Source organism: Myotis lucifugus, unplaced genomic scaffold (assembly GCF_000147115.1).
Source record: "Myotis lucifugus unplaced genomic scaffold, Myoluc2.0 scaffold_162, whole genome shotgun sequence".
Taxonomy (NCBI): Eukaryota; Metazoa; Chordata; class Mammalia; order Chiroptera; family Vespertilionidae; genus Myotis; species Myotis lucifugus.
This window is the reverse complement of record NW_005871210.1, coordinates 256,317-272,953: the sequence shown is the minus strand read 5'-3', so window position 1 is coordinate 272,953 and position 16,637 is coordinate 256,317. Positions and strand designations below refer to the sequence as shown.

Sequence of the window (16,637 nt, the reverse complement as noted above, 5' to 3'; positions counted from 1 at the left end):
AAGGTCCCTAGGATAGAGAAGGGAGTGTCGCCACCAGCTCCTTCCCTGGGAATAGGAGCAGACAGAAGTGGACAGTGTTCCCGCAGTGACTCAGAACTTTACTCAGGAGAGTCCACCATGATGCAGGGGCCAGGAGTGCCCCGGGGCCAGTTCTTACAGAGCCTGTAGAGCTGCTGGAAGAGAGGAGGCTGCCCCAGTGCCGGAAAGGCCCAGGCTGTGAGTCTTACAGGTGACAGAAGAGCTCACTCACCCTCCATGCCGGAGGTGCAGGCTCAGGGTCCACTACTGGGTTTTACAGTCCCCATCGCTGCTGTGGGCCATCTTTACCTTCTTCAGCTCCTTCTGCAGCTCTGACTCGGCCACCAGGACTTCCTTTGGCTTCTGGTACTATAGATGGGGCCAGAAAGAGGACATCATTCCGTCACATTCCGCCCTCCCCTCCACTTCACACACACGTACTCACACACACACTCAGGGCCCCTTTGGGTCCCTTTGTTCAAAGATGAGGAAACGGAGGCCTACAGGGTTGAATGATTTGCTCAAAGTCACATGGCTAAGGAGGAGCAGGCCTTGAACCAGAACCCCAGTCTGATTTCCATCCTTCCCCATCACCCCTGTCCTCTTCTAGCTGTCAGATTCCTCCCTGGGCCCCACCCTGCTCTCCCCATGCTGACACAGATGCCTGTTCTGCAGCTAGTACACCCCACGGGTTGAGGCTAGTGCCGGGGACTCCTATGGAATGGGAAATGGGCAGGGAAGGAGGGAGGCTCTCCCTGACGCAGTGGCTAAGATGTCTGGGTGAATCTTACGGAGATGATCAGGGTGCAGTTGGCATAAGCAAAGCTCAGCAAAGAATCATCCAGAGGTAGCTGGTATCTGTCCAGATCAGTAATGGAGAACTTCTTGTAGTACCTATGGGGACAAAAAGAGGTCATGGGGACACCCAACAAGGTGACTCCAACAATTTGGCATCAGGCCCTGTACTGCTAAGCTTCTACAACGTTCTCTCGCACTTCCAACAGCCAGAGAGGAAGAAAGGAAGCCCACTGGAACACCAGTCTTTTGGAGCTTAGTGGCCTTGGAAAGAAAAGAATGAAAGGCCTTATGGCCAGTCCAGCAGAAGAGCAGAACTGGTCACGATTCCTCGACGAACCAGGGATTAGTGACTCATACTTGAGGTTTAGGACTACCCAGGACAGATAAGCAGATAGCTCGAGCAAGCCAGCCCTCCTCTGGATCCCAAGAAAATGGGACAGAATAGACATCTAGGGCGATCCCCCAACGCTGACAGTTGCCATATACATGGGGCTTCCAATGAAGACCTCAGCTACCTTTTCCTTTGTTGGGGTCTCTTCAGGCCTTATTAGCTGACTCTACTTGCAGGCCAGAGAGGGAAGTACATCACAGGAGAAAGCTCCCTGACAGGACAAACCATCGAGCTATCAGGGAAGCTGTATCTCTGGGGCCCTGGACTACTTTGCTGGCACAGGTCAGGGCTGACGTTCCTTGCTCCTGGTCTGGTGCTTATCACACCAGAGCACAAATGGCCTACTCACTGCTAGCAGCAGGCCCTTTTGGCATCTTCCTTGGAAGTGCAGCGAGGCTCTGGTCAGTGGCTGCCAGACCTGTCACCCAGGCACAGCATCACCGCTGCTGCCAGGATGTGTGGGTTGGGAAGGGAAACGCTGCAGGCAGGTACAAACACTCAAGTGAGGGGCCTGGGGAGGATGGGGCTTTTAATACTTCAGAGGAGCCTGGTCCTTGTGGTGACAGCTACCTTGAGTCCACTTCAAAAGCCCTGATGCCCTGGGGACTCAGAGAGTTGACATCAATGTAGCACTTCTGCCCCACTCTCCCTGCCCAAATCCCTTAGTTTAGCAGAGGCTCTTCAGGGCCCCTCTCCGCCCAGGTTCCCCACTCCCCACCAAGGTGCTGGGACCCATGGCAGGAAAAGAATGTTTACTTAAAGGCTGACAGTTCAAAAGGAGTGGGGGCTGGGAGGTCCTAATGGCACCATAGGCTTGCTTTATTTTCCAAAGCTCTGCCCCAGGGAAAGGTGATCCATCTGCCTGCAAACTGGAGTGGAATGCCGGCCTCATCCTCTTCCTAGCCAGCCCGGGCTGAGGTCTTTTCCTGGGGCCCTTGGTCTGGCCAGCAAAGGTGGCAGACACTGATAATAGGGGGGAGTCAAAGGTTAAACAGCAAAGATTAGATGAACACAAAGGCTTGTTAGGAAGTGTTAACATCTTCCTTGCAAATATACACAGAAACAACTGGGAGAGAAGCAGCCAGCGCAGGCACATGCAGCCCAGCCGAACCCCCGAGGCCTGTGTAAGGCTTTGCCCTGTAGACCAGTACCGGGACATCCTTTCTGCCGACCTGCCTTGTGCGCCCGCCCCTGGGAAAGGGGCCCTCTCAAGCCACATTCCCCAGGCTGGGGCACTGGGATAGTAAAGGATCCTGGAGCTTGGCCTCATGGCAATGACAACGAGGTCTAAGGGAGCCTGAGGTGTGTGGCTGCCGCCTCTGTCCTATACCCACCATCTTTCACGAGATGAGGGGACTGGAAGCAGTGGGCCTGGAGACTCAGCTTTGTTTTGAGTCTGTTCTAATAGGTTTAGTTTATTGGTTGAAGTTAAACAATTTTCCTTAGAAGCTCCTGATGGGCGGTGTTCGGGGGAGTATGGGGCATCTCTCCTCAAGGAGCAGCCCCCGCCCCCATTCCCTGGCCTTGGGGTTTGCCTTCAGAGGAACTGCACTTGACTTTCTCACCAGCACCTGGACTAGAGAGAGACCCACTGTACTTCTGCAGAAGCCAAAATACTCAGCCTCGGGCAGCAAACATTTCTTAGGCATCAACTGTGTCCCAGGCCTTGAGCTGTAAGCCTCAGGATTTTAAGGATGAAGAAGAAACAAGGCCGTGCTGCTGCCTGAGGAGACCATGCTGTATTTCTGTCCAAAGTCAAACTCTTATAGCAGGTGGTTGCTGGGCTTTTTGCAGACGCCCCAACACTCGTCCCCATTTTCTTTTTTTTTTTTAAATATACTTTATTGATTTTTTTACAGAGAGGAAGGGAGAGGGATAGAGAGTCAGAAACATCGATGAGAGAGAAACATCGATCAGCTGCCTCCTGCACACCCCCTACTGGGGATGTGCCCGCAACCAAGGTACATGCCCTTGACCGGAATCGAACCTGGGACCTTCCAGTCCGCAGGCCGACGTTCTATCCACTGAGCCAAACCGGTCAGGGCACTCCTCCCCATTTTCATCTCCCTTCATTGTTCTCAGTCTCAGCCACACACTGAGAGGTAACATTAATACTCAATCTGTGCCAGGCACTGTTCTACACACTGATTCCTCAACACAATCCTCTCAGGTTGGTTACTACCTCTCTAATCCTCTTTTACAGAAGAGGAAACCGAGGCCCAAGTCACAAAACTGGTAAAGGGAGACAATCTAAAAACAAGTGATAATCCCCAAGCCTGACCCCTCCATCCTTCCACATTCTCACTCCCAAGTAACAGACGACCTGGTATAAGTTCCCTGCACCTGTCCAGGAGGGGGCAGATATGGGAGGGGGGCTCCCTAGGAATCCAGCCACCCAGCACTCTTTCTAACACATGGTGGTTTTTCTTTCTGAATCTCAAAAGTGTTCAAAAGACATGTGGGAGCAAAGGCTCTCAGGAGGGCAGGCCATTTAGCTTTGAGCCTCGGTTTCTTCCTCCTCAAATAAAGGCGCTGTCCCAGATAAATCTGAAGTCTGCAGGTGCCAGTCCAACAGGCTGGAATAGGCCAACTTTCTTCAATGTGTGCCAAAAGGACAGCTCCCTATTTCAGAAATGGCCTACCACACCCCATCACTCTCTTCCCACTGTGTCACCTTCCCCATTCCCAGTCTTTTCCCAACTCATTCGCCCTTGCAGTGAACTGAGAAGGGGCACAGGTCAGGTCTTCAGAGAGACACTAGAGGACAGGGCCGCTGTGGACAGTCACATGGGCCATGCGCCACACACCTCCAGGAGGCACCCTGTACAACTGTGTGCAGGGTTGGCCAGAACAGTCAAGAGAAGCCTCCAGCCAGTCCAGTCCATACAAAATCAGTAGGCAAATCTTTCTTTCTTTCATTCTTACACATCAAGGCTCTGGGCACTGTTCATCCCTGCCTATAGTAGCCCCTCCTAGAGAGTCTCAATATACATTCACATACTAAAGGCTCTCAAAAGTCCTACTGAAGAAAAAGTTGTTTACTCCAGAGTTTCCTAAACTTATTTGAGCACAGAATCCTTTTTCTAGCAATGACTATTAACACTTTCTACAGTGTTAGTATCACCGATGTCAAATCAGCCAAATTCCCTTCACATTCGAATTTCCAAAGAATTGTGGGGGCCTGCTTAAGGCTGGCCATTTGTACGTACACGTTTTCATCAAATTTTCCGATCTGTGAGGTAGGCATGAGTATTCACCTGTGATGGATGAGGGAACCTTGCCCCAAATACTACAACTAATACGTGGCAGAGGCCAGATTTAAGCCGACACCCTCCTATTCCAGCACCCGGGCTCATCCCACTTACAGCTGCCAGCTTCCAGGCTAAGAACCTTTCTGCACAAACGCCCTTAACAGGAACAGACGGTGCTGCACTGGGGTCCTGGAAAAGCACCTTCTTCCTTCCCTCACCACTCCCTGGCCAAGGACATGATACACTGGAATCAATTCCTTCCAGAAAAGTGGCCAGCCCAGTTCTTCAGGGACAAGGCAGGTATGGACAAAGGAAGCCTGAGTTTCATTAGTAACCACATTCCAGAATATTAGAACTGGGGCAGGTACAGAATCTCCCGGTGAGTGGAGAAGTAAAATCAGAGAGCAATGCCCTGGTGCAGTGGAATCTGCAGGTGCCTGGGCATTGGGACCAGGCCTAAATGTACCTTCTGGCAAGTCAGCCCATTAAGCTGATTTTGCAGATACACTTACATAATCGTTAACATATAACACAAGAATAAAAATATGTACCCTGCCAATCTCCAGACGATATGGTAATCAGAGAACAGATTTTAAGGAAAGTATTCTGAGAAGGTTAAACATTGCTCAAAGAAACAGCCATTAAGTTCTGTTTAATTAGTTGTAAAAAAAGGTATAGGGTATTTTACTACTCCAGGTAGAAGTTGAAAATGCCACTAAGCTCAGGATTAAGGGTTTAGCGCTCCCTCTCGCCTGCCTCCCAGCAGAGGGGCCTGAGGAAGGCTGGGCTGAGCCAGGCTGGGCCACTGGAGCCAATGGTTAGTGTTGGCTCCAAAGTGAGCCCTGACAAACTCATCTTCCCTCCAATCCCTGGCCCCGCCCCTTTGGAGGCACTACACCTGGCCTCACCCATCAGTTCAAAAATGTCCTCCCTTCCTTGAACCCAGAAGTGGGCCTCTAGCCATGGAGCTCTGGCCAACAGCGCCACCTACGGCTGCATACGCACAGGAGAGGGGACCCAGAGGATCTGCCCTCGGATGAATTTTTTGGTGAGCCAGCTAGCCTCTCCGCTCTCATTCCCTGGTAATCACATTTCCGCCCGATATCTGTATTCGACAGTGACCTCTGGGGGACAAAAGGGAGGCAGCAGCCAGCTCCACAAACTGCTGGGCTGCAGATTCAAGTGCTATCAGAAGCACTTTTGTTCCCAGTTTGGACCCGAGGCCTCCTACGCCAGGGAATGCTTGCTGAAGTATGGAGTTTGTTTTCCTAAAGGCAATTGCTCTGTTGTCTGAAATTGCTAAATTCCACTTTAGGCACTGACTCCTGTTAATGATGAGAACAATAACGGGAATAAAGTGCCTTTTGTCTGAGGGCTTCAAAGTGCTTTATAAACGCAAACCCTTATTATTATGACTTTATATTTATAGACAAGGCCCACTGCAGCGGCTACTGGCTGCATGTACAGCAATAATCCTGAAATTAATTCATTCATCTCCACCCCTTCCCTGTCCCCTTAACCCTGCCAAAGTGATGGGGTGGGGGCTTGGGGGGATCCAAAGAAATAGGCAGGACCCAGGGCTGCACTGGGGGAGCCCAGGAACCACGCTGCTTCCCTGTGGGCCTGTGGACCTGAGGGATACGAGAGGAGGCTGGCACCACACCATCTGAGAAAATGGACTAGATCCAGCCCACGGATCCAGAGGTCAAGGTCACAATAACCTTACAACAGAAGCACCTGAGATCACAAGTTAATAACCAGGTGATTCCCTCATCTCATTCATGCAAAAAATATTTATTGAGCCCCAGTATATGCCAGGTATTGGACCAGACACTTGTTTAGTTTCCCTGCCGTGATGGAGCTGATGACATTATCACAGCTGGTCCTGAAGAGAGAAAACCCTTCCGCATTCATTGCCACTGCGGTTTTCATGAAGCCCTCCTCCTTCCCTCCTTCCCTCCCTCAGCTGAAGAAAGAGGCTTCTCTGCCCTCCCCGCCCCCCAGGGTAAGGAGCAGTCTGAACCCTAACCCAGGTCCAACCCCACCCCACCCCCTCTGCTCAAACATAGGCAGGCCACTGTCAACCACGCTGCTTACTTTTTGTTGGTTGTTCTGACAACAACACAGCGCTCCGTCTGGTCCACACAGACACTATAGACATCCTTAGGGTAGGGGAGGTTTCGAATCCGCCACTGGAAACACGTCTTGGTGTCCTTGCGCATGAAGATGGGCTGCAGAAGGAAATCCAACCCAGGACTGTTCTTGAGGAGGGTGGGAAGGGTGCCCCCCGCCCCCTACAAATCTCTGCCTACAGACCCAATGGGAGACCCCAGCTCTTCTCAGCTCCCTCTGACGCTTCTATCACCGTGACATGCCAGGCCTTAAGCCCTTGCCCTGGGAGGACCACGTCAAAAACCTTTGGGTATCATTCGGGCAAACATTTCTAGAGCACTGTGCCCAGGTGGGCACACTGGAGATGAAGAGGTGAACAAGACAAGGTCCCTCTCTTCAAGGGCTGGGAGCCCACTCCCCACTCAGCTCCCCTCCCAGAGACACCTGATAGATAAACATACATTGGCATTGCTTTCCTTGATGAGTTCAGGCCCCAGGTTCCCTGCTCCGTGGGGTGCTGGCTCTCCCACCTCAATCTGCCACTGGCCCAAGGCTCCCAGGGCACTTTTTACACGCCACTTTCTTACTGGGGAGAGAAAGAAGCAAGGGAATTATGGGGAAGAAAGAGGCTCTGCTCTTTTTTGCTGAATCATCAACATCACACTAGGTAGGTGGAACAGGATAAAAGTGGGAGCTACAGGCTCCTTTGCACTGGCTTTTTGAGCAGGGACCTCCCAGACTCTGAAATCTCAGTTGAGCATTTCAACATTAGACAACCTATACAATTCATATCATGAGTGCCCAGACAAAAGGAACATAGCTCTTTAAGAAGCCACATGGAGATAAACTCCAGTGTGGCTTCCAGAAGGGGAAGATGGGAGGGTTAGGAAAAGGCTTAACTACTGGTGACTGGGAAAATTTGAATCCCAACATGTGTGAGTTGACATGCATTCTTTCTCTCTAAAAATGTGCAAAGGAAAAATGAAGAGGGTGAAATCTGAGAGGCAGATTTGTCTCATGATTCAAAAAATCCAAATGTAGCCCGGACAGTGTTGCTCAGTGGTTGCACGTCGACTTATGAACCAGGAGGTCACGGTTCGATTCCCAGTCAGGGCACATGCCCAGGTTGCGGGCTCCATCCCCAGTTGGGGGCGTGCAGGAGGCAGCCGATCAATGGTTCTCTCTCATCATTGATGTTTCTATCTCACTCTCACTCTCCCTTCCTCTCTGAAATCAATAAAAATATATTTAACAAAAAAAGGAAGTCCAAATGTAACGTGAATTTTTTGTGAAGCAGAATCATCCTTTTATAATGCAAACAGCTATCTCTATTTTACCTTGTTTTACAAGCCAGATGTTGGCATAAAGCTTTTTTTTTTTTTTTCAAGTAAGGAACATACATTATGGAAATTGTAAGTGAAAAAATTAGTTCAATGGACATTACCTGGAAAGCCCTGCTGGGAACCCCACTCAGCGGTGTCACCAGGGCTGCGTCATGGGGCAGCCCATCACCGCAGGGGGGCCCTCTGGAGCTGCAGCCTCTGTTCCTTTCCCTTCCTGCTGCACTGGGGTGTGCTCCAGCCTGGGCAGCCCAGGTGCTGCTTAAGGCCAGCAGCCTTCCTAAAGCTGCTGTTAGGAGCTCAACGACTCAAAAAGGGCCAGGGCGTCTGCTGCAGCTGTTCGTTAGCCGCCTTTTCTGGGCTGGGGGATGAGAGCTACAGTCTGATTCTCCAAATCAGGGAAGCGGTGAGTTTCTTTGAGACTTGTTGAGCAGCTGTGCCAAACCGAAACACCCTCACTGCTCTAAGTAAGGCACGCAAGCTGCACACAAAAGTGTGCTGTAAAATTAGAATTTTCCCTTGAATATGTGCTTTTACAAGGTCTGCTGCATTCTGCAGTATGATTTTATTATGTCTTAGGGCCAAAAATTCTCCCTAGAAACACATTTCCAAGTTTATAATGAAAATTAATATGGAAGAGTAAAACTTGGAAATATGCTTTATAGGCAATTTTTTTTTTTTTCACAAATACTTCTACTCTTTTAAGTGAATGGACTGTGACCGGGAGTATATTCAAATCTACTCATGTAATACAGCACCTCGCTTAACTGGAAGCCAGCCTTCTGGGGCCTCTGTCACAGTCACAAACTCAGAAGTGACAAATGCCTCCCAGCAGCAGCTTCTTGTGACGAGACCTACACACCTCGCTCTATTCTGCAGGAAAGATCACTCCTGCATTCTCACTCAGACTATGTATATAAAACGCTACAAGTAGAATAGGGCAGGAAATGGATTGTTTTCCCAGGCACATTGGCAATCACATGAGGGGACAGCTCACATTCAGGGGGCAGTGTCAGAACTACAAAGCACATGGGACCATTTAGTGAGGGCAAATAAGCACCCTTAGACCCTGAGGGCATCACTATATAATGAAATACAGTCATCACAGATCTAAATGTGGGGGTTCCCTCAGAAAGCAGCTAGTCCAAAGCCTGTGGCTTTAAAATGAGAAATAGTGTTTCTTCCCTTGCCACCACTCTCCAGGGGACAGAGTATGGGGAATTATCAAAGCTCAGAGAGATAAACTAACTTGTAAAGCCAAAGCTAAAATTCAGGTCCCCTAACTCCAAGTCCAGAATTTGAATCATTAATAAAAGGCTAAATTATATTCTATAAATGTTCAATAAGCTTGTATGCTATTTAAAAAGGTTTCTATTTTTTTAAAGTATCTCTACTTCTCTTTTTATATTGTAGCCTTTGAAGGAAAAGCTTTGCTTACTTGAAATATAATTTATGAGGAGTACCTAACTCCCGAGACTGGACAAGTGAGGTGCTCCTCTAATCATGGGCCTTGTTAAATCACATGTCCTAAAGCTTGAGAACCAGTGTGGCCAGGAGCAGCAATTCCGACTCTAGGATTTTGCACAGAAGCCTTCCCAAGGAGCACACGAAGGAGAAGGAAAATCAGCTACTCATTTCTTTCCCACTGACCTTAAAAGCCACTCAGGTCACAGGAATTTAGCACCCTTGGCTGTTTCATCTCTTAAAAAGAAATAAAAAATCTTGGGATTAAATTCTTTGTTAGAATGCAGAAGAAAGTCTCCCTACTCATTCCCTTATAAGATTCAATAAATGACTGTGGTAAAGTCCTGGTTATTTTTTCCCCACGGATGTGGGCGTGAGTGCACACGTGCAAATCCACACTGTCTTTCTTGTCGTCTTTGTTCCTGAACTCAAGGACAGCTCCTGCGGCAACAGACGACTGTTTCCACCTGCTGTCACTCTGATTTGATTATATGTTAAACCCAAACTGGTGTGTGCAAGGCAGCTCCTTGGGACGCTGTCAGATCTTCCCGGCTGAGCCAGGGCCAGTCCTTGGAAAGGAGACTGTCAATGACCCTGCAAAGGGTCTGATGGGGAATCTATGAAGGAAGCAGCGCCTGGGGGCTTCTCCTAAGTCAGCAGGAAGCAGGCTGCTGTCCCCGGCTGCTGGCTGAAAGGAGGCCCCATCTTCCAGGTGGGCTGGAGAGTGGAGGTCCTGAAGGCCTCTTCCCCCAAAGCTCCGCGCCTGGCCCATTTCCAATGTGGGTAATTACATTCTCCCTTCCAAATACTCCCTGCAGCTTACACTGGATGCAGGATTCTTCTTTTCTGCCCTAAAACACTGCAGCGTTGCTGTGTGGCTATTAAACAGCTGCCACGTCCCATCCCCGAGGAGGCTGAAGGGAATCGAGTGGGTCATTTATAAAGCTGGTGAAGTGCTTGGGAATGAAAGTGCTCAATATCCCCCAACCGCAGCCTGGGGTGGTTCGGCTGGCGGTCAAATACCAAAGCAGATTAGGTCGGTAATCCGAATGTAATCGTTGGGAGACGGCCTGCCCTTCAGCCTCTGCCCCCTGGACATGCTGTGTTCTCCTGGGGCTGGTTTGATGTTCCGATCATTGTTATGGGGCCCTTCAGTTTTTTCCTCTATGAATACATACAGCATTCACTGTGGGGGTAGGAATGAATAGCATTGACAGGGTAGAAAGAATATGACACTACTATGCTTATTTACACCAACTGGAAGAACTCTGTCCTAGACGGATGCACCACTGGCAAGTCTTCCTCTGTAAATTACTTTCTGGGTTTTTCTAACAGAAAACCACTTTGGCCAATTATCAAATATATATATAATTAGCTTGAAAAATGGAAACTATTCCCATTAACGGCCACAAAAACCCTGTCCATATTCTACTTCATAGAATGCACAAGTAAATGTCAGCTCAGGCTCTGGGAGTATTTATATTTAAAAGTTAATAATGAGCCCCCTGGTCTGGCTCAGTGGGTAGAGCATCGGCCTGCAGACTCAAGGGTCCCAGGTTTGATTCTGGTCAAGGGCACATGCCCGGTTGCAGGCTCAATCCCCAGTAGGGGGTGTGCAGGAGGCAGCCGATCAATGATTCTCATCATTGATATTTCTATCTCTTTCTCTCCCTCTCCCTTCCTCTCTGAAATCAATAAAAAATATATATTTTAAAGTTAATAATGAACAGTATTTTGCAAGGGTAGCTGGTGAGGGTGAGGGTGGGGTGGGGGTAGTTAGAGATGGGTAAGTAAAGGATCAGCTGCTCATAGGGCCTGGTGGTTCTCTCTGCCCATCTCTGTCCTGTTCCTACCAGCCCCTCCTCAGGTTATTCTGAGGAGAGCAAAATTTAGTAAGAAGAAAACAAAACAGGATTAAATATTCTCCCTCCCAACAGTATGTTGTTGAGAACTAAAGCATTGGCTCTTAATCAGGCAGACCTGGTTTAAATCCTAGCTCAGAAGCTAACCAGCTACGTGATTTTCAACAAGGTGCTTAACCTCTTGCAACTCCCCCACCCCCTTTTCAACTGTATAATGAGGACAGTACCTACCTCATTGGGCTGTAATGGGGATGATTACATGAGATAATTCACACAAAGCACTTAGCGTGGTACCCAATAGAAGTTATGGTATTAATGTCATTATTAGGTAAACTTTAGCCAAACAATGTTCTCTGATGAACCTCCATTTCTGCTTTTAAGAAAAAGGAATTTGGAGGCCACTGTCTATCCTCTACTTTCCAAGAGAAGTGGCAGGTTAATGTAGGATGCTACCAATGAAAAAACCTGGACTTTTTTTTTTTTTCATTTTAATTTCATGTGCAAGCACAACTAAAAGGCCTGGGTTTTATTTGTTTGTTTGATTTTACAGCCACAGCAGCTACAGCTGTTTGATTTGCTCTGTATGGAGAAGAGGGGTGACGCTGGGGGCTGGGGGAGAGGAGCTGCAACTAGTCTCTGGCCTGGTGATGGTGGTGGTTAGCCCACGTGACCTCTGCTTTCATAAGCTCGCCCCGTTAGGCATTCCAAGGCTGTCACCCCCTGGGAGTGCTATAAATTACAATGCATTGTGAGGATATTACTACTGTATTGGTTTCCACCAAATCAGTGTCATATGCTAAACACATCAAGATTTTTAATAGCACCAGACTAAACCAATTGGGACTAGAGCCCAAGCAGCTCATAATAAGGAGAGATCAACACTTCACTCTGTGACTGAACATGCGCAGGACACACATTTTAAGACTGGAGACTAAGAGAATGCAAACCAGTGTAATCTGTATTGTCGGTTCTGGACATTTATGAGCTGTCAGAACAAGGGAAAAGAAATTCCCTCACCAATACTACCTGTCGATCAGTCCCAGGAAGAAATTAAAGTCAAGAATAATGACAAGAAAATAACCCAGTCCATGATTCCATCATTGGTCTTAGCAGTTCAGGTAGAACTTAATAAAGAGACTAACTCCCATTGCTGACAGCCTCAGGCCCTGGGTCAAAGAACCAGCCACCTAGCTCTGGGAAGTGAGTTAATGCTGATGTACAGATCTGGGAACAGTGAATGGACAAATCAAATAATTCCCAGAAATTCAAGCTGGAGCCTCTATTCATGAGCCTATTCTTAAAGGAAAAGAGCTGCAGAAACACAAGGTACAATGCTACAAATTACCATTTCTACCCCCTATCCCTTTGATTCATTCTCCAAGATAACTGTCATATTTAATAGTGCTAACTCTGAGGCAAAGTCAGAAGCTGCTGCCTCTGATACTTGCTTGTTTCTAGTGTAGCTTCAAAAAAACAAGCAAAAAACAAACAAACAAAAAACCCCACAAAAAACTGTAGTGAAAACGTGCCCTTACCACTATTCAGCCTACAAGGGTCACTTCCAGTTGCACCTTCTCTAAAGTTTTTCCCCAACAGGTTCTCCACATCCCCATTCCCACCTTGGAAAAACGACTCACTCTCTAATTTGTTTTGGGTTGAATGGTCAAACGAACTCCCACGCCACCTCCGGTGTCCAGCCCTGACCTCAGATTCTTCTCAGGGACGATCTTGCTTCAAAGGCCTCGGTCTCCCTGGCTCCCACATTTGGTGCAGGGCTCCTCCCTCAAGCCTCAGGCGAGGTGTGTGCTTAGGTCATCATCCCAAGTGTCCCGAAGGGCCTGCTGGGGACCCTGTCACTTACCAAGCAGTTCACTTGTCTTCTCATCATATTCTTCGGCCATTTCCTTCCCGTCTGGGAACAAATAGTGCACCTTCCTTCTCCCTAAGCACAAAGCAGAGAGTGCTTTACTCCCAAGCCCCCCCTTGCCTTGTCCCTTACAGATCAGGGGTCTCCCTGGGAGACACCACAGCCGTGGGCTTATTGAGAAGCCCTCCCAGGGCCTCCCGCTCGTTGCCAAACATCGCCCATCATTACTTTAAGGTAGTATGTCCTGGGACTCTCTTCCTTTCTGAAGATTTCTCTCGATATATCTTTGCTCTCCTGTTCCTCTACCAGCAATAGCTCCATACGTCTCTCCATCTGTTAAGCTTCTCCTTGCTCTTCAAAACCCAGCTCAAGTATCACTTCCACTGGGAAGTCTTCCTAAACTATCACCCCGGCCACCTTGGCAAAATTTGCTTCCCTGTTTGTGCCTTTCTAATGCTTTATTTGTATCCATAGTGGAGAATTTACCATATGGTATGATACGTTTAAAAGCCTCTATCTCCCCAGGAATGATATCATGTTTATCTTTCTCTCCCCAGTTTCTAAAACCCAGCTTATATTCTCGGGATATTAAAGTGGGTTTCCCAACTAAGTACTCCTTCTAACCATGCCATCATTTTGCCTTCTGCACACCTCTAGGCCATTCCTATCACACAGCCACACAATGTTAGTCTCCATGTGTTTCCTTTTTTTAAAAAAAAAAAATACTTTTTTATTGATTTCAGAGAGGAAAGGAGAGGGAGAGAAAGATAGAAACATCAATGATGAGAATTATTGATTGGCTGCCTCCTGCACGTCCCCTACTGAAGATCAAGCCTGCAACCTGGGCGTGTGCCCGTGACTGGAATCAAACCAGGGACCCTTCAGTCTGCAGGCCGATGCTCTATCCACTGAGCCAAACCAGCTAGGGCCCCATGGGTTTTCTTCATAGCATTTACCTTGGTTATGATTTTACCTCTGTGTGAATTACTACTGCCTGTGTCTTCTACTAGATAAGATGGGTTTATTCCCCCTGCCTATGGCTTCCCTAGTACCAAGCACAGTACCTGGCATATAGAAGGAGCTCAACTCAATATTGATTGAAAGAATGGGTGAACAGTGATTCATCTTTCATTGAAAGAATGAAAGAACCCAAGGGAGTGTGCTAGCCTGTCTCTTCCATCAATGTGGTGTAATCATAGCATTTTTGTAAAAGTGGCTCTGCCTTTCCCCCTATATTTACAGATTGGTAAGTGGATATGGGTAGGCTCCTCAGTGAGACTAATAACAGGGGACTAATGCCTAGTAGGCAGGTCCAACATACATTTGATGAATAAGAGCCCCAAGGCCCTTAACCAAAGTATTAGCCAAAACCTGCAATTGTATCCTATCTATCAAGCCTTTTTTCCTGTTCAATTCGCTCCTCTGGGACATTGTTCTTTACAGTTGTTCCTAAGATGATATATTCTGGGGAAACTCACCCCCCAAATTTGCATGTCTTTCAGCAGGCCCCTAGGTCACACCACCCGTAATCATTTAGATGGCTCAAAGAGCTGGGAGGAGTTTTTCTATTAGGAGTGATACAAGGTGTTGCCTGTGAGTAGCTGAGGGTGTCCGGCCTGGAGTCCAATCTTCAGTCCAGGCAGGATGCAGTGCTTACTACTGGCCAGCTACTTTGTTTTTTGTTTGCATTTAATTATCATTTAATAATCCTATGGGCCCCCATTACCTGTATTTCACAAATGAGAAAAATTGAGGCTTAAAGGTCATACAACTTGTCCAAGGTCATAAAGCTAGGACATGATGGGTCCAGGCTTAAACACACTTGAAGCCTAAGTCCACGCTCTAATAACCATCCTAGGATAATTTGTGTGGCTTTAGATATTTTTAAGGTTGACACCATTCCATGGGTTTGCTGGTCATTTTCTAGTGAATTACCTGTTTAGGCCTTAGCCTATTTTACTTAGGTACTCATCTTTTTCTTACTAATCTAACTGAGCTTTGTATATATTAACCATGTGCCATATATATTAGCCATGTGTCATGCAGGCTGAAAATATTGTTTCAATTGCCTTTTAACTTTGTTTAAAGTGAATTTCCCCAAACAATTCACTTAATTTTTATACAGTCAACTATTTTTCCTTTGTGGTTACTACCCATAAGTTGTACTTAGAATATCCTTCTTTACCCAAAGGTTTTTTAAATATTTATTTATACTTCATTCTAACACAGAATGAAATTATATAGGTATGTATATATGTATGTTGATATAAAATTTTTAAGTATATTGATATGATATTTTATTAAAAAATATCTGTGAGTGGTGTGGCAAGAGGTCACTGGTTCGATTCCTGGTCAGGGCACATGCCTGGGTGGTGGGCTCGATGTTGTCTTTTTCTATCTGCTCCCAGGACACACCTTGGCACACAGTAAAGCCTCCCTAAATGCCGTGTTTATAACAAGCAAATGAGCAGCTGATTTTAATTTCCATGCTTCACTGATTGGCCTCTGCCTGTGGCTGTGAGGCCCCAGTTGGTAACCTAAAAGCTACAGGAATTTAGACCTAATTCATTCTGGCTACCAAGTGGGTCCAGGAAGGGACCTTGAAGTTCAAGGAGGGCCTGCACTGGCCAATCCTAGAGTGGAAGTCAGGATTCCATACACCTGTGCCCATCTCTTCCCGGAACAGCCCCGGGCCCTTGCTGTCTCCGTTAAAGACTCAAGGAACATTTAGAGGTTCACTTACAAACAACTTTACAACTGGAAAGCACCTCAGAGATAAGAGGGAGCCCATCCAGCTCATTTTACCGATGAGGAAATTGAAGTCCAGACAAGTACAGAGAACAACTAGAGAGCCCGGGGATTTAACGGCAGAATCGTAGCTAGAACCCAGGTCTCCCGCCCTTCCCAGGCACCAGGCTGCCTTCAGCAATAGAACCCCAAGACTGAGGTTCATGGGATCCCGGGTCAGTTGTACCGTCTGGTTGGGGATCTGGGACTAGTCTAAAACCTTCTTGGATCGTTTCCTCTTCTGTAAAATGGGGTGAAAAATTAACAGCCTTTCGGGACAGCGGTGGGGAGCAAATGCCATCATGAATGTGAAAGGAATTATATGTTATTTATTAAGTAACACCACTCCGAGCGGAGCGAGGTGGTCTACAGGCCACCAGGGGGTGTCCAGAGATGCGTGTTCCAGTTACGTCACCTCTCTGGGCCTCAGTTTCCCCATCTGCAGATGCAGGACCTGGCTAGGGTGGCGGCCGTCGCGCTTGCGGCTCTGCGCCCCAGGCGCCGAGGCCCTTCCCGAGGCGCGAGCGCGGAGGGCCGGACCCGGGGGGAGGGACGAGGGAACTCGCGGGGCGCCTCGAATTACCGTCCTGCAGCAGCGCAGTCTTCTCGGCCGCCCGCAGGCTCTCCAGCCAGCCTGTCACCGCCATCTTCCCTCCGCCGAGCCGTGCGTCCGGCCGCTACCATGACGACCGGCCCGCCCCGGGTCACTTCCGGATGACCCGGAAACTGTTCTGGTCATTTTCCTTC

The 16,637-nt window shown here is 48.1% G+C and overlaps 1 protein-coding gene across 2 annotated transcripts; it reads right to left on the bottom strand.

Annotated features, from left to right (window-relative positions):
* Nucleotides 1-77: 77 nt before the first annotated feature.
* On the bottom strand, nt 78-16,604 carry DPCD (deleted in primary ciliary dyskinesia homolog (mouse)). 2 transcript variants are annotated; one of them, XM_006095859.3, is made up of 6 exons: nt 16,474-16,604; nt 13,098-13,178; nt 7,032-7,156; nt 6,556-6,689; nt 810-912; nt 78-387 (listed from the first exon to the last, which is right to left on the bottom strand). In XM_006095859.3, the coding sequence occupies exons 1-6, from the start codon at nt 16,535-16,537 to the stop codon at nt 283-285; spliced, it is 612 nt and encodes a 203-aa protein (XP_006095921.1). In that variant the 5' UTR covers nt 16,538-16,604; the 3' UTR covers nt 78-282. The 2 variants fall into 2 exon arrangements, with proteins under 2 accessions (XP_006095921.1, XP_014317345.1); XM_014461859.2 differs by lacking the exon at nt 13,098-13,178 and having other exon boundaries at nt 16,474-16,584.
* Nucleotides 16,605-16,637: the final 33 nt, after the last annotated feature.